The sequence below is a fragment of the Saccopteryx bilineata genome, chromosome 1 (genome assembly GCF_036850765.1).
Source record: "Saccopteryx bilineata isolate mSacBil1 chromosome 1, mSacBil1_pri_phased_curated, whole genome shotgun sequence".
NCBI classification, from domain to species: domain Eukaryota; kingdom Metazoa; phylum Chordata; class Mammalia; order Chiroptera; family Emballonuridae; genus Saccopteryx; species Saccopteryx bilineata.
Window position 1 is genome coordinate 12,986,688 of NC_089490.1, and position 24,782 is coordinate 13,011,469.

The following is a 24,782-nucleotide window of genomic DNA, read 5'->3' on the forward strand; positions in this document are numbered from 1 at the left end:
CTTTTTTATCCTGATGTGGATTTTTTTTTCTTTCCATATTTTGGAGTATACATATAGTGTGACGTTGTCCCACTTGTTTGTTTTTGCTTTTGTTGCTTTTACTTTTGGTGCCAGATCTGAAAACATCATCGCCAAGACCGATGTCAAGGATCTCCCTGCCTGTTCAAGCCTTTCATCCATTGTAAGTTCGTTGATTTGTGTGGGGTGAGAGAGCGGCTCAGTTTCTCCCACCACCATATGTTGATGAGTCTGTCCTTTCCTATTATATATTCTTGGCTCCTTTGTTGTACATTAGTTGACTATATATGTGTGGGTTCCTTTCAGGGCTCTCTGTTCTGTTCTGTTGATCTATGTGTCTGTTTTTATGCCGGTACCATACTATTTGGCATACTATAATATTTGATTACTACAGTTCTGTAATTTAGTTTGAAGTCATGAAGGGAGATGCTTTCAGTTTTGTTCTTCTTTCTCCAGATTGTTTTGGCTATTTGGAGGGTTGTATGTTTTTTATTTGTTTGTTTTTTGTGGTTCATACAAATTTCAGGGTGGTTCTATTTCTGTGAAGAATACCATTGGAATTTTGATAGGATTGCATTTTAACAGTATTCTTTCAATCCCTGACCATGGAGTATCTTTCCATTTTTTTGTGTCTTCTTCAATTTTTTTCCATCAGTGTAAAGGTCTTTCATCTCCTTGGTTGAATTTATTCCTAGATATTTTATTCTTTTTGATGCCATTGCAAACAGATTACTTTCTGAATTTCATTTTTAGATTTCTTTTGTTACCAGTGTATAGAAATGCAACAGATTTTTGTATAGATTTTGTAACCTGGGTTATTTTTCTTACTGTTGAATAACAACAAATAAGGATTATTTGTATGTTTTGGATGCACATCCTTTATCAGATTTGTGTTTAGCAAAGATTTTTCCCCTAGTCTGTGCTTGTCCTTCACACTCGTATTCCCAGTCTGAATCCCTACACGTGTTTGTCTTGTTGCATTCGCTAGGGCGCCCGGGCTGATGTTGGATAGGGGTGGTAAGAGGGGAGAGACATCCTTATCCTGTTCCTGATTCAGGGGAGTGGCCACTGTCTCGCCATTAAGTATGACGTTAGCTGAAGGTGTCTTCATAGATTTTTTATTAAGTTGAGGAAGTCCCTCTCCATTACTAGCTTTCTGAGAATTCTTATCATCAATAGGTGTTGGATATTGTCAAATACTGTTTGTGTATATGATCATACGATTTTTCTTCTTTAGCCTGTTGACATGATCGGTTATGTTAATTTGTTTTCAAATGTTGAATTAGTCTTTTATGCCTAGAATAAATGCCCACTTGGTTGTGGCATATAATTCTTTGTATACATTGTTGTATTTGATTTGCTAGTTTTTTTGTTGAAGATATTTGCGTCTACGTCACGAGAGATACTGGTCTGTCATTTTCCTTTATTTTTTTCTGAAGTTGGAAACGGGGAGGCAGTCAGACAGACTCCTGCATGTGCCCAACCGGGATCCACCTGGCACACCCACCAGGGGGCGATGCTCTGCCCATCTGGGGCGTCGCTCTGTTGCATCCAGAGCCATTCTAGCGCCTGAGGCAGAGGCCACAGAGCCATCCCCAGCGCCCGGGCCATCTTTGCTCCAATGGAGCCTTGGCTGCGGGAGGGGAAGAGAGAGAGAGAGAGAGAGAGAGAGAGGAAGGGAGGGGGAGGGGTGGAGAAGCAGATGGGTGCTTCTCCTGTGTGCCCTGGCCGGGAATCGAACCCGAGACTCCTGCACGCCAGGCCGACGCTCTACCGCTGAGCCAACCGGCCAGGGCTTCATTTTCCTTTCTGTGACGCCGTTGTCTGGTTTTGGTGGTAGGGCAGCACAGGCCTCAGGGGGTGAGTTAGGAAGTGTTCTTTCTGCTTCTGTTTTCTGGAAGAGATTGCAGAGAATTGGTATCATTTCCTCCTTAAATGTTTGGTAGCATTCACCAGTGAAACTATTTTGCCAACCTGGCAGAAAAATAGGTATAATTTTGATTCATCCACACTGGACAGCTAGCTGCTGTTGTGTTGGCTGCTGTCACCTTTTCCCTTTGACAATCTAAGGGAAAAGAGGTTCATGCCCCTGGCTAAACAGTCAGGTGTTGCATGTTTTAAACATTCTTGCTCTCTGGCCGGGTAGCACAGCTGGTTAGAACATTATCCCAGTATGCCAAGGTTGCGGGTTCAACCCTTGGTCGGGGCACACACAAGAATCAAACATAAATAAGTGGAACTGCAAATCGATGTTTCTGTCTGTCTCTCCCCCCCCTTCCTCTCCATCCCTAAAATCAGTTAATTAAATATATATATATATTTAAAAATTTTTTGCAGCCTCGTGTGCTGTGTGGCACACCAGCTGAAAAGCAGTGCTCCAGGCTTCTGGCTCTTTCCTGCACGAGACGATATTCTTTCCCATGCAGAGATTTGCTTGTTGTAAATGTCTGCCTCTTGATTGAACATTTAAAATTTGAGAAGCCAAGAGCTGTTTCTGGCAAAGCCCTTCTGTTTGGGAAAATGATTTCCCTCATGACCTCCCTGGTCAGACCCCTTACTTACGCCACGTGTCGCCTCGTCTCGCTTTTTGGCCAGATGTTTGCCAAGGTCCTCAGTCATCTGAAACGAGTGCTTATTTTTGGATAGACTCCAACGCCCAGGTACTACATAGGTGCCTTTTGGAAAAGCTAGAGAAGGAATTTGGCAAATAGGGCAGGTTTTGGAGGCTGATTGAATGCAGATCTCAGTCGCGTTCCCGAGACGGGCTCCGGGATGGAACTAAATTTAAACGTGTTACAAATACAGACAGAAAGTGGGAAGGCCTGGGCTTGCTTAACGCCAACACTTTTGGGTTTGTTTTTTCTTAATTTTCCGAAGTAATGTGCCTCGTTCAGCTATTTTCACTGACAGAAGTTACAGCTAAGTCGCCACAGTCCTGACTAAAGGGTGGAAAAATAGCTTTTTTTAAAAATGAGTTTAAACAGAAAAGCTTAAAGCAGCAAAATGTGATCTGTCTACCCCGCAAGTGTGTATTTTCAGAAGGAACTGCTGTATTTCCTTCGAGAAGAGAATGTGATGTTTAGAAAGGAAACCGTCCGCTGGGGACGTCACCGTGGCTACCTAGGGCTGCCGTGGAGGGGAGGCTGCGGGGACAGTGACTCTGGGACCGGGGCGGTTGCCGTGCCCTGGCTTGCCTGGTTCAGAGTACGTGATGGCCCCGGAGAAGCAGTCTCGGCCGTGGCCTGACCAGTGGTGGCGCAGTGGATACAGCGTGGGCCTGGCATGCTGAGGACCCAGGTTTAAAACCCCGAGCTCAGGCCTGAGCGAGGGATTATAGACATGACCCCATGGTTTCTGGCTTGAGCCCAAAGGTCACTGGCTTGAAGTCCAAGGTCACTGGCTTGAGCAAGGGATCACTCAGTCTGCTGTAGCCCCCCAGTAAAGGCACATATGAGAAATCAATCAGTGAACAACCGAGGTGCTGTAACAAAGATTTGATGCTTCTCATCTCTCTCTCTTTCTCACACTCCCTCTCTTGCTTAAAAAAAAACAAAGAGGCGGTGGCCTGGACGCCAGGCAGGCCGGAGGTGAGCCCCAGGGGGTCACTCGGGCTCCCTCCCAGGGCTCCGGCTTCCCTCGCAAACCTCAGACGGCACCTCGCCCCCTTTCCTCACAGTTACGACCGCTCCCGTAAGGCTTCCCGACAGGCCCGTGAGGAGAACGGTTCTGAGCCTCAGCAGGTCAGATGCTGACCCGTCTGCCGGACTGAGCATTCCAGGCCCGCGGTACGTCACTCCACGGAGAGGAGTGAGGGGCGAAGGGCAGGGACGGTGACCCGAGGAGAGAGCCGAGGACGTGTCACCTGAGGAAGGAGAGAGGCTTGGTCCCGGTGTGCGGGGCGATGAAAGGAGCGTTTCACTGGGAGACGGGAGGCTGGGCTCCAGTTGGGCCGCCGTCCTTGCCGTCACCGTGTCTCCGTTTGGAACAAGGTGGCTTCGGGCACTGGGCAGCGACAGGTGAATAAGACAAGGCCCCGCCTTGGAGGAGGTCGGTATCTGATGAAGGAAACAGGGTTTCTGTAAACCAGGAAAGAGGACACCATAGCACAGACGGTTTACGCAGAGGTGTATAAAGAGCTGCGGTTCAAGGGAATCCATTCAGCGTGGAGAGGGGGTGACGTGTCACCGCGGCCTTGAGGGACGTGTGAGGTTTCACCGAGGTTGGGGCGGGTGAAGCGGGGAGAGCAGCAGCAAGTGCCCAGACAGGTGACAGGTGGCGGGGACCCGGCACCTCCGTGTGTACGGAGCGTGGGGGGCGGCGGTGACAGCGGACGGCTCCGTACTGCGGGGCAGGCCCTCCCGTGGGCCCGAGAGCCGTCGGGAGCTCTTTAGGACAGAGACCTGATTGGACACACATTTTTAGAAAGGTTAATAGTGACAGTATTGCTGAGAGTTTTTCTTGTTTTTATTTTGTCTAATGGAGGAAGAGAGTCAAGTCATTTTGGAGGTTATTTCAGGAGTTAGTCAGCAACTTTGGAAACGGAGAGGACGGGACAGACCTGTGAACTGATCTAGGATTTAGGTATCTGGGCTTTGGCCCCTGTTGACTCGTGCCCTCAATCTCCCCACCGTTTAACTAGCGGGCACACGGCCATCAGGCACGACCCCTGCACTGCTTTCTGGAACCCGCACTCACCTTGCAGTCCCTGACCCGTCTGGTCCCCTCCTCTGGGGACGGCCCTGTAGGCGGTGGCAAGCTCGTTCTCAGGCTCTGATTGCACAGCTCCCTTCCAAAGCCAATGGGAATGACTGATCTTAATCCTTCAGGGGCTGGAAAATCAAAGACCACAGGAGATCTTTGAGAAAGCAGGTCAAACCCAGAAATACATTTTCTTCAGAACTCCTTAAAAGAACTCTTAAGAATCTCATAACCAGAAGCCTATCTCTCTGGAATAGATCTGGCTTCACTTAAAAAGAAAAAGTGGGTGTGGTTTTGTTAAAGAAAAATTGTTCTGACACTTGTTAAAACTTTTCTTTTTAAGCGGGGGTGGGGGGAGAGGGAGGTACAGATAGGGACAGACAGGTAGGAAGGGAGAGAGATGAGAAGCATCAATTCTTCGTTGCAGCACCTTAGTTGTTCATTGATTGCTTTCTCATATGTGCCTTGACTAGGGAGGCTGTGACCGCTTGCTCAAGCCAGTGAGCAACCTTGGGCTTTAAGCTAGTCACCATAACTGTGTCTATGTCATGTCTAAGATCCCACGCTCAAGTCAGATGAGCCCGCGCTCAAGCTGGCGACCTCGGGGTTTCGAACCTGGGTCCTCTGCATCCCAGTTCGACAGTCTACCCACTGCACCTCTGCTTGGTCAGGCAAAACCTTGATCTAAGAATGCTGCAATTGGAGTATTGCAACAGAGGAGAGAGATGGGGCTCGCCTCGGAATTCAATAAGGACTAGTGGGGATTTACAGTAGAGGAGCGAGGCAAGAGGCCAGGGCGTGGAAAGTTACTAAGAAGAGACTTAGAGGGGAGAGGGATTCTTGCTGACCTGACCGCACAGGGTTTTTGCTAAAGGCAGACCAAGGACTTAGACATCAAAGGTGGGCCACGAGAACTCACCCACATACTCAGGGTGGGGGACTGTCGTCAAACTTACTTAAAAATGGGGTTTTTGCTAAAACTATGCTGAGCAGGCCAAAGACAGCATGGGATCCCCAAAGTCGAAGCTTAGTAGTAAAGAGTGCTCAGAGGAGCCTGACTGAAGTTAGTTTGTCAAGGAGTCTGTGTGTGTGTGTGCGCGTGCGTGCGTGTGGGAGTGAGTGTGATTACAAAAGCAATACGGGCCTTCACCCTTAGAACTAATCAATCCTAACAGTTTGGCACACAGCCTTCTATATGTTAGTATAGGCTTAGACAAATACACCGTTCTCACAGAAACGAGGTCATGCTTCTCCCACTTCATATGTCTTACGTGTTTCTGCATGTCAGCACGTGCACACTGGCCTCATTCTTCAGAATGCCCGACTCACGTTAGAGATTGGAGCCAAGTCCTTCCATGTGGGTTCCAGTTTACACACCACGCTGTTTGTTGCATAAGACAACTTTCTCCATGTGTCGGGATGGGGCAAGGGACATGCCCACTCTACACAGAAGTTAGACCATTTACTGGCGATCTTGTAGCTAATATGTGTCAAGTCCAGGGTTCACTCATGCGTCTCAGTTACATATATGAGAAAAACTAAGGGACAGTTTACCTGTCAGCCACATTCAGAGTACGATGTTTGTCTGTGGTTCTTGAGACACTTAGGAAAACATAGGTGGCATTTTTGTACCTAGACTCGATAATAAATTTTATTTTGAGATGTTCATCCTTTTGCTGCATGTATTAATTTCTGTGTTGAAATATTTGTTTGTTTTAATTTCCTGAAAAGCAACAAAATAATCATCTTAACTGCAGATTAAGTGCATTCAGTCAACTTGTATCTTTCATTATAATGTTGGTGCTTTCGGTAGTTACCTTAAGTAACAAAGTTTGTTGGCTAATTGGATTTCTGGAAATGTTAATGGGGGTTTTTCAGGGAACTACCTCTGTTGATTTCCCTGTAGGACCTGGGTCTTACCTACATAGAACAGAGAACAGAGAGCCTTTCTCTTTACCACCCTGGAGAGCAGGAAAAAAAGCAAGACAGAATGAACGAGGAGTGGGGCGGAGGTGGAAGAATATGAGATGCGGGGAACCCATCTTACTCAGGAAGGAGAGGGGCGGTGTGGGGAGAGCTGTTTTCAAGAAATTGTGTAGCCCAGTGGTTAAGGTTTTGCAGTTACACCCAGATGCACCCATTCCAGCTCGGTGACCCGGGCTAAGTTACCCACTCCCATGCCTGTCGGTTTCCTAGGACTCACTTGTAGGGTTCTGTTACCAGGGATTAGGGTCCTTGGGGTCCCCAAGATAGACATCAAGAGGAAGGGCCAGGGAAATTTCAGGACATTTTGTATCAAGCCGGAGCACGAGGAAAGCAGCACAGAGGAAGGTCCTGCAGACGAACTCTCTGAGACTTTGCTGGATTGCTTTTACAAGCTGGGGACAAGGCTGGCTTGTGTGAGGAGGAGGCTGATAGGGTTCAGGGAGTGGAGTTTTCCACCTCAGGGTCACAGCACACTGCCTCCTCCTGCCGGTTGCTTAGCAACTGTCTTTGCACCTGCCCTGTGAGGGCCAATGTGGCAGGTTGCTTGCTGCCGCCCACCCCAGGAACGTTGTGTAGTGGTCAAAGCTTGATCGACTGCGCGTATGCCTATGGAATAGTGGATTTTAACATCTGCAGGGAGGTAAGGGGTGAGAAGGGAGATCGTAAATACTTGTACATTTTTCCCAGGGAGTGCCGGGGTGGTTGCCTTCTTGTGGTCAGTTTATCTGGTGTTCCCTCCGGCCATCTGGCATTCCGGAGGCCTGGCCCCAGATCCCTGTGCTGCCTCAGTGTTAACTGTTATTTCCAGGCATTTTAGACAAAATCAGAATTCCAAGAAAGGAGTTGTCTCAACGTCTGGATGGAGTAAAGTGACCACATGACTTACTGTCCAGGCCAGGTCGCTGTTAATAATTATGCTGGAACAACAGATATAATAAGCCAGGATTTATGACTTCTTTAAGGTGGAAATCCAAAAACATGACTGACGAAGGCATACATACCTTCCTGCCTCAGCCCAGGTAAGCCTCTGGACTTCAGCAAACCAGGGCGCACTGAAATCGTTCTTTCAAACTCCTCTTTAGACAGGCAGACAAATCATTCTTAAAAGCTCTTCTTCAGACACATTCACTAAAACCCCAGAAGAAACATTGTTTTTTCTTTCTAGGTAACATGTTATCTTCGAGTAGCACGAGTCTGCACAAATATCTAACAAACTTTGTGCAGTGTGTGTTGCTCAAGAAAGAACTTGACAGAAGATATTTGAGTCCTTACAGTTCTTAATATTTAAAAACCCCCACAAAACTTGCTGTACCTCTCTGGTTGTAGGTCTCTCTGGCCCGTGGGGCTCTTGGCGTGTGCCGGGGCGGAGCGTCCTCGGCGGTCCGAGTGCAGCGGTGAGCGCGCTCTGCTCCGCCTCCCACTTGCATGTGGTCTGCTGAGACAGTCAAACAATGACAGACACAGAACTGGTGGTCATGATGGCTAAGAACGAGGAGCTCTGAGGAGCTCATGAAGAGCCCGCCCGGCCTGTGAAGGAAAGGGACGCTCCGTGGGTGGGGGTGAGGGGGGAGAGCTTTGCTCAGTGCTGAGTAGGAGTTGAGGAGGCAGGAGGAGTGGGGTTCTGGGGAAGAGTCGGGGGGACCGTGGTGGTCTGTCCCGTGTGTGAGGGAGCAGTACGGTCACACGCCCTTCCTGCTTGCCCACCCCTTCCTTCCCGGTGTCTTGCTAGCTGGACGCCTTCCGTCCACGCCCGTCTCCGTGCCCCCTCCCCCTGACCTTGCGCAGTTCTTCTGTAGCACACAGCACGTAGCATCAGTTACATCACACGTTTGTGTCTCCTCTGAGGTTCTTTAGGGCGAGGACGTGCTCTTGTTTATTGTAATGTGGACAGCGCTATGGCCTTTCCCCTACTGCCCTCACCCCAGATATGTGCGCATTTACTGTGTGCCCCGTACCGCGTGCTTACCGCACCGGGACCTGCACGGGCCTGCTGTCCCGGAACGCGCGCTCCTTGTTTTTGCTCAGAGAGTGAACGCGGTGCACGGTTCACTCCTCAGCATCAGAGCGCTGACCCCTGAGACGTTCTGATGCAGTCCAGCGGTTCTGCTGGGCCTTCTTGGCAGTGGTGGAACAGAAACAGCGAATGCTTAAGTGTTAAGAAGCCACGTTAAGGTAAACCGAAACAAAGCCACAGCCCCCAAAGTCACAGTGTGCTCGGGGGAGAGGTGTGGCTTGGACAGATGTGATTTGTACACGGCGGCAGCGCCGCAGCACCCCTGACGTGGGTTCACGTCACGGAAGTGTACTGCCCCCGTGGTCACGCCCGGGTCAGTGAAGTGGGTGTCCCCCTGCTCCCTCCTCCCGCTGCTCAGATCCCCCCTTCCTGTTGGAGGCCCTGGTGTGGAGCAGTCCCTAGAGCCGGCGTGCGAGGCTTCAGACAGTCCCTGCTCTCGGTGAACGTGCCAGCTTATGTGTGTGCTACTGTGTGTGCCCACGCAGACAGAAGGCCCTGAACAGAACGCAGTAGCACTGAGCACCGTTCGTGACCGGCGTGTCTGTTCTGCAGACAGTTGTCCCTGGCAGGAGAGAGGGGGGACTCTGTGCTCACATCGCGGAGGAACAGGAGGCCCTCCCGAGCGCGTGCGGTGTGAGCTGTGTCTCCTGTGAAGTTAAAACGGGGCACTGCCTCTCCACTGCGCTTCTCTCCCGCGAGGAAACAAGCCCGTCGGCGTTCCCGCCCTTGATCACAGGCCTGCAGCACAGAAGGACATGCCCGCCACAAGCTGCGTTTCCAGGCTCACACATTTCCTAGTGGGGGGGCTCGTCCAGCCCCGCCTGTGCCGGCGGAGCGTGCCTCACCGCTCTTGCCACGTGTGCACCTGAGTGTCGTCCGCAGGAGCAGCCGTCCCCGGCTCTTAGCTCTCTGCGGGCGCTTCCTCCATATTTCTGAACATTGTGCTTCTTCTATTTATCGAACTTTAAATTTTAGACATTCTCTATCAGTGTTAGATGCAAGGGGAGGGTTTCACCTCTCTGCCCTCTCGGTCTGCTTACTGCCTCTCCCTTCATCCTGCAAACGTATCATTAAAAATGCTTCGTGTTCATGTCTACGTCGCTGTGGCTGCTGGTCTGATTCACCTGCCGAGCCAGTTAGCACACCACAGTCCTGTCTTCTCCCCATGCAGCCTGTTCGCTGGTTTTCAGTTGCCTGCGTCTGACTCACTCTCAGTTCCCAGAATACAACCCAGTTTTTAAATCCCCGAAGAGCCTTTTCCAGGCCCCGGGTGGACACAGGAGTCGACCTTGCGAATTGCGTTTTCTCCTGCAGACCCCTGCCCTGCCCCCCACTTCCTCCCACCGTGGGCGCCCCCTGTTCTCGAGGCTTGCTGCATGGCCGGTCCCTGTGCCCTTGGTGCCCATTTCCTGGACACGTGTCTTCCTTCTCCTCCTCCTCTTCCTCCTCTTCCTCCTCCTCCCCCTCTTCCTCTTCCTCTTCCTCTTCCTTGTCTTCCTCCTCCTCCCCCTCTTCCTCTTCCTCCTCCTCTTCCTCCTCCCCCTCTTCCTCTTCCTCCTCTCCCTCCTCTGCCCCCTCTTCCTCCTCCTCCTCCTCTTCCTCCTCCTCTTCCTCTTCTTCCTCCTCTTCCTCCTCCTCCTCCCCCTCTTCCTCTTCCTCTTCCTCCTCTTCCTCCTCCTCCCCCTCTTCCTCTTCTTCCTCCTCCCCCTCTTCCTCCTCTTCCTCCTCCTCCCCCTCTTTCCTCTTCCTCCTCCTCTTCCTCCTCCTCCCCCTCTTCCTCTTCCTCCTCCTCTTCCTCTTCCTCCTCCTCTTCCTCGTCTTCCTCCTCCCCCTCTTCCTCTTCTTCCTCCTCTTCCTCCTCTTCCTCTTCCTCCCCCTCCCCCTCTTCCTCTTCCACTTCCTCCCCTCTTCCTCTTCCTCCTCCCCCTCTTCCTCTTCCTCCTCCTCTTCCTTGTCTTCCTCCTCCTCCCCCTCTTCCTCTTCCTCCTCCTCTTCCTCCTCCCCCTCTTCCTCTTCCTCCTCTCCCTCCTCTGCCCCCTCTTCCTCCTCCTCCTCCTCTTCCTCCTCCTCTTCCTCTTCTTCCTCCTCTTCCTCCTCCTCCTCCTCTTCCTCTTCCTCCTCCTCTTCCTCTTCCTCCTCCTCCCCCTCTTCCTCTTCCTCCTCTTCCTCCTCTTCCTCCTCCTCCCCCTCTTCCTCTTCCTCCTCCTCTTCCTCCTCCTCCTCTTCCTCTTCCTCCCCCTCTTCCTCCTCCTCCTCCTCCTCCTCCTCTGTCTGCTCGTTTATTTGCTGGAGTGGATCCCCCAGGCGCTTCTTGATAGAAAGGGTGTGGGAGGTAAAATGGGAGACCCTGCCCGTCTAAGAGGGTCTTGACTCTCTCTTGGAACTTGACTGGTAACTGGTCTGCTGTGGAGCTCCAGGTGGGAAACCATGTCACCTCAGAATTCTGAAAGCACTGCTCCTTCGTCTTACGGCTTCCGGAGATGCTGTTGAAAACTCTGGTGCCACTTGGTCCGTTGTGTGCCCTTCCTCAGGCGGACAGACACACGCCCGCCCAACAGCGGAGTAAGCCGCGTCTGCTTCCTAGGGGACGTGTTAACCTAGAGCGGTAGGAGTCTGCACGTGCCTCTCTCTCTGGAACCGAGCTCTCTTCCTCTCCTGTGTTCTGAAATGTCACAGTGTGCCCAGGGGCAGGCCTTGTAAAAAATTGTGCTGAGCCTGTAGGACGGACTCTTCCAAATGGAAGTTCGTATCCCTCGGACAGTTTCTGAAGTTAGTTCTTTGACAGTTTTCTGCTCTCTGTCTTTTTTTCTGGAACTCTTGGTCCTCTGGTTTTTAAATCTTTTCTCTCGTATTTCTCATCTTTTTTCTTTGTGTCGCTTCTTGAGAGATTTACTCGACTTGATTTTCTAGCTCTTTATGCATATCTTTTCTGCTATCGTTCCGGGACTTTGCACTGATTGTCCCAGCTTTTTTTTCTAACCTGGGTCTTGTGTGATGATAGGTTTATTATTATTGTTGTTGATTTTTGTGAGAGAGGGAGAGAAAGAGAGAGAGGGGGGGGGGGTGGAACACTGAGCTGTTCCGTGTATGCCCTGGCCAGGCATCAAACCACCAACCTCTGGGATGCTCCAGCTGGGGCAGATAATAGGTTTTATTTTATTGTTGAAGATTTATTTGGTTCCCGGTTTCTGTTCCTTTGAGTCCCCTTTCTTCAAATGTATGGCAGCGTAGGTTGTCATTTTCATTTAAGAGTGAGAGGCTGAAGAGCTGATTGGAGGGTCTGGGCAGAGGGGAGGAGCCTGCCGGGATGGGTTTTACAGACCATACGGTGATTGGGTAGGAACCCACCTGCTCCGCTGGGGAACCCCCAGTCACCATCTACTGAACTTTTCTGGGAGGCATGTGGTTTCTCCAGGAAAGACTCCTACAGTGTGGGCTGGGGTGGGGCTGCCGGCCTTCTGGGAACCCAGTGGATAAGCAGGATGTTGACTTCCTTTTCAAGGCCTTTGTCTTGAGCACGTACAGTGGCTGTCCTTGCATTCTCCTGGTACTAACATCCCCAAGTCTAGAACCCATCTGGTTTGCTTTCTTCACAGAATAAACCACCTTCTAGCTGGGTAAGGAGTAACAGTCTACAGGCTGCCCTCGGTCTGACCAGAGACCTGGTAGCCTAACACCTTCTTGTACAGAATTGTATCCAGTCCTTGTGTTCAGCTCCTCCTCCTCCCTGGTGTCCCTGGTCGCCGGGTCCCTCTCACTGCTGAGCCTTCCCAGGGTGTGTGTGGATTGCAGCCTGTTCTCTGGCCCCCGGGAGGCACTCGCTCCGCTCTGCTAGCGCAGGTCAGCTATTCTCCATCTTCCGGGAAATGTTCACGGCTTATGTTCCCTGTTATCTCTCTCCTGTGCCTTGTTTGTGTGTTTGTCTCTACTCTCATTTTAATGTGGTTTAGGAGGGGCAGAAATGAAAGTACATGTTTACCTTTTCCCAGTTAGCTAGAATGAATTCCTTCGGAGTTTTATGGCGACTGCTACAGGGGTGTGTAACCCATGTCTTCCAGAGATCGCCAGCTTCTTTACGGCGCTGGGGTCTCTCAGGCTCCTGTTAGCTCTCCTTTCACCCTCAACAGTGAAGTATGTAGAAAGCTGTTTAGTAAGTGTGTGTCCAGTTCATCTCAGCAAGATGAAGTCTTTGAAATTAGACTCACTGTGGACAGGGTCTCATCGTGTTGGGAAATCACCAGCCCTTCGGAGGCTCCCGGATACACCTCCTTCGCGGGGATAACCCAAGGGCGGAAATGGGGCAGCCTCGGGCAGAGAAGGGCTGAGGACAAACCCCGGTTAGATCTTCAGGTTTCGGTGGAGAGCTGCCCAGCGCCTATCTTCCCCCGCAAGGTCATTGTCATTGCCCCAGCGCCTCTCTTCCCCTACAAGGTCACTGTCATTGCCCCAGCGCCTCTCTTCCCCCACAAGGTCATTGTCATTGCCCCAGCGCCTCTCTTCCCCCGCAAGGTCACTGTCATTGCCCCAGCGCCTCTCTTCCCCCACAAGGTCACTGTCATTGCTCCAGCGCCTCTCTTCCCCCACAAGGTCACTGTCATTGCTCCAGCGCCTCTCTTCCCCCGCAAGGTCACTGTCATTGCTCCAGCGCCTCTCTTCCCCCGCAAGGTCACTGTCATTGCTCCAGCGCCTCTCTTCCCCCGCAAGGTCACTGTCATTGCTCCAGTGCCTCTCTTCCCCCGCAAGGTCACTGTCATTGCTCCAGCGCCTCTCTTCCCCCGCAAGGTCACTGTCATTGCTCCAGCGCCTCTCTTCCTCCGCAAGGTCACTGTCATTGCTCCAGCGCCTCTCTTCCCCCACAAGGTCACTGTCATTGCTCCAGCGCCTCTCTTCCCCCGCAAGGTCATTGTCATTGCTCCGTCTGCAGAGTCCGGAATGGGGACGGCCCTTTCCTGACCTGTGCTCTGAGAGCCTCCCAACTCCCGGGAGCGACTCCAGGGGGAGCAAGGCTGCTGGAGCGCCAGGCTGTTCTCTCAGCAGTCAGGGTCGGAGCCTGGAGAAGCTGGAAGGAGCGCCAGGCTGTTCTCTCAGCAGTCAGGGTCAGAGCCTGGAGAAGCTGGAAGGAGCCAGGCTGTTCTCTCAGCAGTCAGGGTCGGAGCCTGGAGAAGCTGGAAGGAGCGCCAGGCTGTTCTCTCAGCAGTCAGGGTCGGAGCCCGGAGAAGCTGGAAGGAGCCAGGCTGTTCTCTCAGCAGTCAGGGTCGGAGCCTGGAGAAGCTGGAAGGAGCCAGGCTGTTCTCTCAGCAGTCAGGGTCGGAGCCTGGAGAAGCTGGAAGGAACGCACGCCAGCAGTCACAGATGGGATCTTGCTTCCGTTCCACATTCATTAGTTGTACAATAATCAGCAAGTCATTTGAACATCAGTTTTCTTACTTCTAAGATGGAAATACGTAACAATACGAACCTTCCTGCGCCATAACGTGGTTGTAAGGGTCACATACAGTTACACGCATGCACGTCCACATTTGAATGATGTTGCTTTTAAACGACCCGTATAAAACCAGGGTGTTCCAAACCCTCGTCCCCACCTGCTGATGGGGCATCTCTAAATGGGGGTCCAAATTCATTTCAGCCTCAACTAATGCAAAACAGGACCCCCTCCGCCCCCTCTGCTGCCCTCCCTGACCTCACACCGCCGGGTCACACACCGGTCGCCCTGGTTTCCTCCTGAACTCTGTCCTCCACCACCCAGTTGTCCGACCCACACCCTCCCCGGTACCCCTCCTCCTTTCCCCTCCCCCACATCCAGTCAGTAGATCCTGTCTGTGCTGTTGAATCTACCCCTTTCCTTCTGTCCTTCTTACCTCTGCTTGCATCCGGGTCCTCACTTCTTGCCCAAGGTGCTGACATCTATCTGGGCTGCCAGGGTCTGGTCACACCCTCCTTCCTGGCTGGCTGTCATCCGTACAGCTGTTTAGCATAATGATTTCTCTCAGGTTCTGAGTATGTCAGGCCTCACAGCAGTATGATGGGTAGCAAGGGGACCATCACCTCCCAGCTGCGAACAGCTGGGATTTTAGATAGAGGTTAGATCAGCGGTTCTCAACCTGTGGGTTGCGACCCCAGTGGGGTCACCTAAAGCCATCGGAAAATACATAATGCATATCAGGTATTTACATTCCGAATCATAACTGTAGCAAAATTACAGTTATGAAGTAGCCACCAAAATTATTTTTTGGCTTGAGGTCACTACAACATGAGGAACATTGTGGGGTCACGGCATTAGAAAGGTTGAGAAAACCACTGGGTTAGATAGAGGAGAGAGAGAGAGAGAGAGAGAGAGAGAGCGCGCGGAAGGCGGTAGGGGTGGAGCGGGGAGCATCAACTTGTAGCTGCTTCTCTTATGGGCCTTGACTGGGTTTCAAACCAGCGACCTCAGCGGTCCAGGTCCACGCTGTACCACTGCGCCACCACAGGTCAGGCCAGATGGGCTTTTCTGACACATACACCTGACCGGTCCCTGCTGAAACCTGCATTCACTGGCAGGGCTGGTCGGCCACCTGCCTCCCCCGCCACCCCGCCTCCCTGCCCCTCCGTCCCGCCACCCCGCCTCCCTGCCCCCTCCGTCCCGGCACCCCGCCTCCCTGCGCCCTCCGTCCCGGCACCCCCGCCTCCCTGCGCCCTCCGTCCCGGCACCCCCGCCTCCCTGCGCCCTCCGTCCCGGCACCCCCGCCTCCCTGCGCCCTCCGTCCCGGCACCCCGCCTCCCTGCGCCCTCCGTCCCGGCACCCCGCCTCCCTGCGCCCTCCGTCCCCGCACCCCGCCTCCCTGCGCCCTCCGTCCCCGCACCCCGCCTCCCTGCGCCCTCCGTCCCGGCACCACCGCCTCCCTGCCCCCTCCGTCCCGCCACCACCGCCTCCCTGCGCCCTCCGTCCCGCCACCCCGCCTCCCTGCGCCCTCCGTCCCGCCACCCCGCCTCCCTGCCCCCTCCGTCCCGCCACCCCGCCTCCCTGCCCCCTCCGTCCCGGCACCACCGCCTCCCTGCCCCCTCCGTCCCGGCACCACCGCCTCCCTGCCCCCTCCGTCCCGGCACCACCGCCTCCCTGCCCCCTCCGTCCCGGCACCACCGCCTCCCTGCGCCCTCCGTCCCGGCACCCCGCCTCCCTGCGCCCTCCGTCCCGGCACCCCGCCTCCCTGCGCCCTCCGTCCCCGCACCCCGCCTCCCTGCGCCCTCCGTCCCCGCACCCCGCCTCCCTGCGCCCTCCGTCCCGGCACCACCGCCTCCCTGCGCCCTCCGTCCCGGCACCACCGCCTCCCTGCGCCCTCCGTCCCGGCACCACCGCCTCCCTGCCCCCTCCGTCCCGGCACCACCGCCTCCCTGCCCCCTCCGTCCCGCCACCCCGCCTCCCTGCCCCCTCCGTCCCGCCACCCCGCCTCCCTGCGCCCTCCGTCCCGCCACCCCGCCTCCCTGCGCCCTCCGTCCCGCCACCCCGCCTCCCTGCCCCCTCCGTCCCGCCTCCCTGCCCCCTCCGTCCCGGCACCACCGCCTCCCTGCCCCCTCCGTCCCGGCACCACCGCCTCCCTGCCCCCTCCGTCCCGGCACCACCGCCTCCCTGCGCCCTCCGTCCCGGCACCCCGCCTCCCTGCCCCTCCGTCCCCGCACCCCGCCTCCCTGCCCCTCCGTCCCGGCACCCCGCCTCCCTGCCCCTCCGTCCCGGCACCCCGCCTCCCTGCGCCCTCCGTCCCGGCACCCCGCCTCCCTGCCCCCTCCGTCCCGGCACCACCGTTCTTACATTCACATCTCCCAGCCACTCACAGTTACTTGCCGCTGCCTCAGTATGCCGGGACAACTTGGGAAACCTTGAATTTGAGGGGTGTTTCTTCAGCCTGGCTGAATCCTGCTAAGCTTTCAGGCTCAGCCCGAGTATCTCTTCTGCAAAGCCTCCCTTACTCCCATTTCCCCATGAACTACCCTTTGAATATTTCCTTCACAGAGTGTCCCACAGTGTATCCTGTTGTCATTTGTGTGCTGGTGTGACTTCCTCACTCCCCTCCAGGGCGGAGACCGTCGCCCCCTGGCACGCGGAGGGGAGAGCAGAACCGTGGATGGCCTGGAGCCGGGTTGGACACTCTGCCCGCGCCCTGGGACGCTGCTCCTTGTCCTCGTGAGGGGGGGGGCAGTCAGGGACGGAGCAGCCCAGGAAGCAAGCTTCCTGCCACTGAGGGCTGGTCCCGAGATCTGACGGCACAGAGCAGCAGTGCTGAGAGCGGGCCGTGCCCTTTGGCTCCCACTTGTGGTTGCTCTGTCTCTGTGTCTTCAGGACAAAGGCGGTGTTCTTGTGTGTCCCCATCGAGAGGCTGTTGACATTTTGAGTGACTGCAGTGTGGCAGATCTGTTATGCAGCACACAAACCGTGCCACACGGGAGCTGCAGCTGATGAGTGTTAGACGTGGCACATGGGTGGCCCTGCCCAGTTCCCTGCGTAGCGTGGTGCCCCTGGAAACATGAGGGATGCCCCTCGTGGGCTTTAGGCTGTGGACACCGGTGAGCAGCACAGGCCCAGGAATTCTCCGTAGTTCCAGGGCAGATATGGTCAACGCTGTGGTGAAGGGACTGTGGGTGATCTGGAAAGTCCGGGGAGGGTGGCGTCAGTATCAGCTAGGGCTGTCAGGAAGGGGGTGGATAGGGGACTTCCGCGCTGGCCCACCTTCTGTGCTGCAGAGGGTGAGTGTGTCTCGGTGTGTCGTCTGCTGTTCTTATGTGACTTCACAGAGACTGTAAGCAATCCTACCCCAAGTTTTTGCCTGAATTTTGCTAGGTCTGAAGAGCGGTTTGTGAATTAGAGTGGGTGTAGATGGACCTTTAAAATCAGGTCGAAGGAACCTGGGTTCCCTTTGAGAGATCCGATGTCTGCTCATCAGGGTGTGGGCTTCAGAGTGTTGCCTCTCCCCTTCCCCTCGTTTTGAAAGCGCTCCCCCTCCTTCAGCGTGGACTCTGTATCTCCCCCTGGAGCCTGGAGCCTGGCCCATACGGATGCTCAGCGGCCCCATGCTCAGCAGCCGCGTGCGGACCTGATGCACCGGGAGCCTCTGAGCGCCATCGGGGTCCATGAAGACGGGGCTCCCTCCGCTCCTCGCTCTCCAGCTCCTGTCTAGCAAGTTCCTTCTCGGGCTTTTGCGTCCAGTGTCTGCCTGTCTCCCTCAGCCGCCCACACTTGATTCAGCTCTCTTCTTAGAGGTCACCTCCTTCAGGAGGTCTTTCCTTGTTGAAAGTGTCACCCTTTTCTTGGCTTTAGCTGCTGCCATTGCTTTAGGCACTCATCGCTACCTGGCCTCGTCTTGCCTCCTCACTTGTGGATTCGCTCACGCTCCCTCCTCCTAGAATGCAGGTTCCGCACGGGCAGAGGCTCTGTCTTTCCCCATGGGCTCCCGGCCCTGAGGACAGTGCCTGACACACAGAGGGTGCCATCCTCAGATCTGGTGACCCCAGGTGCGCACGATGACCCCCCCCAGCACAGAGCGGGCTGGGGCTGACCAGCCTCTTCCTACTCACAGCACCCCAAGACCCAGCGCGCTGCACGCCGCGTGTTAATGTGTCCTCGGTGTTGAGATGGGTGGAGAGAGGTGTTGGGGGCAGCTTCCCACCAGTCACGTCCTTCCCCGCCCCCACCAGGGGCTGTAGATGCTCCAAACATAGGTGCTTCCGAGGCCCCGGCACCGCCGCCCGCCGCGCTCCACCATCACGTCCCTCCCTGCACTCGGGGTGCAGGGCTGCATCTCGGGCTTCAACCCAAAGCTGTTACGCTGGTTCAGGCCAGGTTAGTGCTGCTTCCCACGAGCCATTGACGTCCTGGGAGCCTGCCACAGCAGAACTTACGGGGCAGAGCCTCTGGCTTGAAGGATTGGTCACTCGTCCAAGGTCACAGAGCTGCCGAGCGGCGGAGGCACGCTCTGAGGCGAGGTCCGCTAGCTGCAGGCCTCGGCTCTCCGCCCCAGTCCTAAGTTTCTCCACGCAGGGTTGCGGTGCTGACCGCTCTGGATCCGGGTAAGACCGAGCGAGGGCTCGTCCCGCGGGCCACGGCCAGCCGCTGTCCTGCTGCAGTCTGTGTGCTTAGACTTTGTTTAACAACCCCTGGACCACTGGTTTGCTTGCTTGTTTTTCTCGTTCCCACGGCACAACAAGCCTTGTGCATGTTGGGGAGCAGCCCTTTGGAACTTACTGTTGTAGAAAAACCCAATAGGGTGGCGGAGATCGGGAGGAAAACCTAGATTGTAAAGAGCTCTTTTCTTGGGCTGCTGGAAAGGAAGAGACTTGGGTGGAGGGGATGTCACTACCCTCCTGTCTGAAGCCGAAGTTCCAAGCACGGAGACTCCAGTTCTCCGTTTTCATACAGGTTTTAGTTAGTAATTCTCCATTCCCCAAAATTTCTAGGGTATTTAGAGGAAATGCTAGTTAGAGACAAGGGTGGGGCTTACTGGTTGGAATTGTTGCGGCTTTATGCAGGAAAAGTCTTACCTTCCTTGAGTTTTCTGATTGTTTTGAGGTAGTTTTAGTGCTGGTTTATTGGGATGTCCAAACCTAACCAGCTCTAAATCAGAGATGTGGAGGTGGGGTTAGAAAATGGCAGAGTGCTTGCTCAGTCCTTTTAAACTTTTTGTTTAAAAGTTAGAGTTGTTTGTTTTATTTTTTTACCGCATTTATTGGGGTGGCTTTGGTTAATGCAATTCTACAGGTTTCAGATCCACAGTTGTATGAATACCCCGTCTGCATATTGTACGGTGTTCGCCACCCCGAGGCAAATCTCCCTCCGGCACCATGTGTCGTCCCTCCCTACCCTCCGCCACCTCCCGCACCCCTTTTCCCGCTTGCAGTCTCCACGGTGTTGTAAAGCAGGGGCCGTTTAGGTCTTAGTTTTAAGGCTTGACTTTGGGAGCTGAGCAGAGATTGGTTGAAGACAGCAGATCCCTAACAGAGTACTGTGAGCTGGTGACAGACCTGTGCTCCCAGCGGGTCTGATTCATACTGGTGTTCCCTCTCTCTTTCCCGAGTTCTGCTGGTCTATCCCAGCCACCTTGCCACTGAGCTGCGGGCAGCGACCTGCTTCCTCTCGTCCGGTGAGATCACCAAGTCCTTGTCGGGCCAGAGGCCAAGAGCGCCTGACGCCAAGTGGGAGATTTAGATCTGCAACGGCTTTGGCTTGTGATTTGGAGGCAAATAATTTGGTTTTGAACTTTATAGTATTAACCTATTTTATAATAGAAGGATCATCTTTGGTCTTGTGGGCAAGCAACTTGAAAAGAAATAGGAAAACTTGTTTCCTCCTGGATTTTTCCAGCTCGATTTCACTTTGCACCCTGTCTTGTTGTCAGGCACGGTGGGTCATTTTTGGTTTAGCACATGAGATCATGATACGAGTGTGACAAAGTCGTTCCCAGTGTGCCTTTAGCTCTTTGTTTGGAAGGTGCTGTGGGAACCCAGGCTTAATGGGGGGCGGGGGTGCCAGGGTCCTCACACTCCTGATAGTGTCACCAGCATCCTGAATTGTCAGTGACCAGATAAGCTAGATATCAGCACGTATATCCTCTCTTTTCACTGAAAATTTTTCTGAAGGTTTTAGGCCTAAGACCTACAGGCTCATTAAAGTGGCCCTTGACTCACATACATATTTTTATTAGCATTCCTATTTTTTGTCTTCTTTTCCCTATATATTGGTTCTTTTTCCTCTTTCTTTTTTTTTTTTTTTAAAAGTCTTATTATGAAAATACTACATGTTTGCATTTTGGGAGAGGTAACATAAACATCTTGAATTAATGTTGTATGCTTTGAACTTACACAGTGTGGTATCTGTGATGGCATTTTCCTTGTAAATATTTTAAACATGGTAGAAAGCAGGGCACAACATGGACGAATGTCCCTCTTCACCGTTCTGCAGCAGCCCCAATGCCCATTTCCCCGGAGGTAACCACACGGGGGCGGGGGCGGGGGCGGGGGCGCTTTCCCCGTCGCCTCCTGCGAGGGAGGGGTGCACGCACACTCACACAGCGGGGCTCTGTTTTGTCTGTTGTACAGTGACTTCCTTTTTCCACTCGCCCATGACAACGTGTGTCTTGGGAGATGTCAGGACACAGAGGTGCAGCTCATTTCCTCTCCTCTGCTGTTACTGGTGTTGATGGTTCTATCCTAACTCATCTGATGGGGTACCTGATATTTAAGGGCTCACCTACCCACGGGACATTGGTTTTCAGTTTTCGTTCTTCCAGTGAAGCAGTCTGTACGAGCGCGGGGCTCTGTGGCATGCACAAGGGTTTCCGCCGGGCGGCTGCCAGGAGTGGGAGGGCTGGCTCACAGCGATGCCTGTATTTGGTTTAGATGGGCGCCTGCCAAATTGTCTTCCCAGAGGGGCCACCAGTTTAAACTCACGCCCGTGTTTACGAGTGCTCATTGCCCTGATCATTATAAACACTGGACAGTCTCCCATTTTCGTGTTGATAGGTGGGAACGGGATGTGATGATTTTATTTTGCATTCTTCTGGGTTGTGTCTCCGTAGATCTGACCTTGTCTGAGTTCTGCTTAGGAACTCCTCAGTATTGTCAGTTATGCGATGGCACCTTTTCCTATTTTCTTGGGCTGAATCTATTTATCAACCATTATCTATCTATCTATCTATCTATCTATCTATCTATCTATCTAATCTATCTATGGTGTAGGGTGAGAATTCTTTCTGTCACTTCATAGACAGGAGGTTGGGTAAACTTGTGCATTCAGTCCACTATCCTGATACATTTTCCTCATGTGTCCTTTCTCTACAGTATTCACAATTTTGTTTCCTTTTTTCCCCCTCCTCAACATTCTGTTTTCATCTCTATTCTGCCGTAGTACATAGCGATATAACTGGCATGTGAAATTCTACTATGTGTCTATACCTTAATTATCAAATCATTCTTCTAGTGATAGACTTTTGGGGGCATTTCCCATATTTAGCTGTTATAAATAACATTGCTTCCAACACCTGAACATAAAGGCTCTGGGCCCAGATGGTTTTCCTGGTGATCATCATTTCAGTGCTCAGTGTCACTGGTTCCTGAATACAGAGACGGGTAGATAACCTAGCTAGCTGATTGTGACTGAACCCAACACGAATATCGTCTAGTAGCAATAGCACAAAAAGCAGAAACTTTAGACCAGCCTCACTTATTAATGCAGATGTGGAAAGCATAAATAAAACACTCTCAAGTAGAATTCACTAACGTGGCTATGATGTAGAATGGCCAAATAAGGTTTTTTTTTTGTTTTGTTCCAGGAATGCAAGAATCACTCAATATTAAGAAACCTATGGATAACAACATACTAGTTGGTTAAATATGAAAAACTGATTTATCCCCATAGATGCAGAAATGCATCTAAATTCAATAACTGTTTTTAATAACACTTTAAATAAGAAAAAAAAGATGCTTCTCTTACGTGTTACAGAGAGTCTATGTCAGACCAGCTGCCAACATTAGAGGCATTCCTGTTAAAAGCAAGGTCAAAACAAGGCTGCCTTCTCGTACTTGTAGTATTTTAGAAACTCGGCCCAGTGCAGTCAAGTGTGAAACAAATCAGAGTTAAGAATTTGAGGATTAAATAAGATGACATTTCAACTTTCCCGGTGTAGTATTTTTATTCAAGTAAGGCACTGAAATTGTAGGTTCTGTTACTTTTTTTTTTTTTTTACCAATAAGGCATATTCACAAAGGGAAAACAGACTTGTCTCTCGCATCTTAACACGTGTATACTTGTGCTTTTGTGAGTGTGGGCTCTCTGACTTTGGTCTGCGTGGATGAATCGTCCTGGTTATCTCTGGTCTGTGTGGAGGTCTCCATCAAGCCTTCAGTCACCAGCACGGAGGTGGGTGCTCAGCATCTGTGACTGGCTGATGAGCGTTTTGGGTCAGTGATGTTTCTGGTGACCTTCCAATGAGCTGTCCTTACAATTCTGGGCGTACAGAGAGGCAGCGGCCCCAGACTGGGCCATTTAAGAAGTTACGGATGAGAAGGGCGCAGAAGAGCACGCTCTTACATGACCCTGTTGTCCTGACACGTGACTGCTGTTCAGTAACCCATGTGTCCCCTTGGGCCTGTGTATGTCCGTGGCCAGTTGCTGCTGTCCTTCATCAGAAGTCGTGTGGAGGTAACCAGCGTTGTTGCCCACCATGCAGGGTTCTTTTCCATGCAGCCAGCTGTGTCTGAATCTGGTTTGTGACCTCGGTCTTTTTTGTTCTCTGCAGCATCTGGAGAGGACCCAACGTGAACTGTGTCGACAGCACTGGGTACACCCCACTGCACCACGCCGCGCTCAACGGCCACAGGTGAGTGCTGCTGTGCCGCGCTGGCCTGCCCCCCCCCCGGGCCGTGCTACAGTCGTCCTGGTCCCCGTCATCCCCCCGGCCTCCCCCCCCCCGCCATGCTACAGTTGTCCCGGTCCCCGTCATCCCCCTGGCCCCCCCCCCGGCCATGCTACAGTTGTCCCAGTCCCCGTCATCCCCCCAGCCTCCCCCCCCCCGCCATGCTACAGTCGTCCCGGTCCCCGTCATCCCCCCCGGCTCCCCCCCCCGGGCCATGCTACAGTCGTCCCGGTCCCCGTCATCCCCCCCGGCTCCCCCCCCCCCGGGCCATGCTACAGTCGTCCCGGTCCCCGTCATCCCCCCGGCCCCCCCCCCCCGCCATGCTACAGTTGTCCCGGTCCCCGTCATCCCCCTGGCCCCCCCCCCGGCCATGCTACAGTTGTCCCGGTCCCCGTCATCCCCCCGGCCTCCCCCCCCCGCCATGCTACAGTTGTCCCGGTCCCCGTCATCCCCCTGCCCCCCCCCCCCGCCATGCTACAGTCGTCCCGGTCCCCGTCATCCCCCCCGGCTCCCCCCCCCCCCCCCCGCCATGCTACAGTCGTCCCGGTCCCCGTCATCCCCCCGGCCTCCCCCCCGGGCCATGCTATTGTTGTCCTGGTCCCCGTCATCCCCCCCGGCCCCCTGACCTGGGCTGTGCTACAGTTGTCCCGGTCCCCGTCATCCCCCCGGCCCCCCCCTCGGGCCATGCTACAGTTGTCCCAGTCCTCGTCATCTCCTTGCCCCCCCCCGGGCCGTGCTACAGTCGTCCCGGTCCCCGTCATCCCCCCGGCCCCCCCCCCGTGCCATGCTACAGTTGTCCAGGTCCCCGTCATCCTCCCGTGCCCCCCGGGCCGTGCTATAGTCGTCCCGGTCCCCGTCATCCCCCTGCCCCCCCCCCGGGCCGTGCTACAGTCATCCCGGTCCCCGTCATCCCTCCGCCACCCCCCCGGGCCATCCCACGGTCATCGTGGTCCCTGTGATCTCCCTGGCTCCCTGACCTGGGCCATCCCGCAGTCATCTCAGTCCCCCTGATCCCCTGGGGTTGTCCCGGTCCCCGTGATCCCCCTGGCCCCCCACCCTGTCCATCCTGCGGTCATCCCAGTCTTCCTGATCCCCTCGGCCCCCTGACCTGGGCCGTCTGCGGTCATTCCAGTTCCCGTGAAGGATAACGAAGCCATCACACTGAGAAAAACAAATGAATTTAGCCCATGCAGAATTCCTGAATCTCCCCTGAATCTCCCTTTAATGTATATATAATAACTTAAACATCCTTTCCCACTCCACCCGTCACAAAACTTGAGCCCAAGGTTAAGTTTTACATTTTGTCCTGTGGGTCCTCCTCTCTGAAACGGCCAGTGCCACACGGTCATCTGATGGCGGTGATCAGCTTCGGGGCGGCCTGGTCGCTGAGGAGCCGGTAGTCTGACCTCGATGAACCGAAAACCAGTTGAATGGTCATGAGAAACTTTCCTTCTGTGAAAGTAGTTGTTCATTTGCTGTCTTTTCCCTCATAGAATTGGTCTAATGGACAAGAACCATTTTTAAGGAAAGAAATACATACAATAAGGCCTGTCTAATTCTCCTAAATACAGAGAGGTTATTGGGAGTTGGGTGGGATTTGTGTGGGAAGTTTTCTGGAGGTGAGCTTTGGGGGGGGTAGGAGAAGAAGGCGTAGGTTTCAGTGATTGGCAGCTGAAAGGGGACCCCGC

The 24,782-nt window shown here is 53.7% G+C and overlaps 1 protein-coding gene across 7 annotated transcripts in view; it reads left to right on the forward strand.

Moving 5' to 3' along the window:
• ANKS1A (ankyrin repeat and sterile alpha motif domain containing 1A) overlaps positions 1-24,782 on the forward strand; it is a 188,024-nt gene that overhangs the window by 55,907 nt on the left and 107,335 nt on the right. For all 7 annotated transcript variants that reach the window (XM_066280963.1, XM_066281035.1, XM_066281191.1 and 4 more), the window contains exon 2: positions 22,978-23,058. In XM_066280963.1, the coding sequence (XP_066137060.1) occupies positions 22,978-23,058 (81 nt within the window). The remainder of the gene's footprint in view (positions 1-22,977; positions 23,059-24,782) is intronic.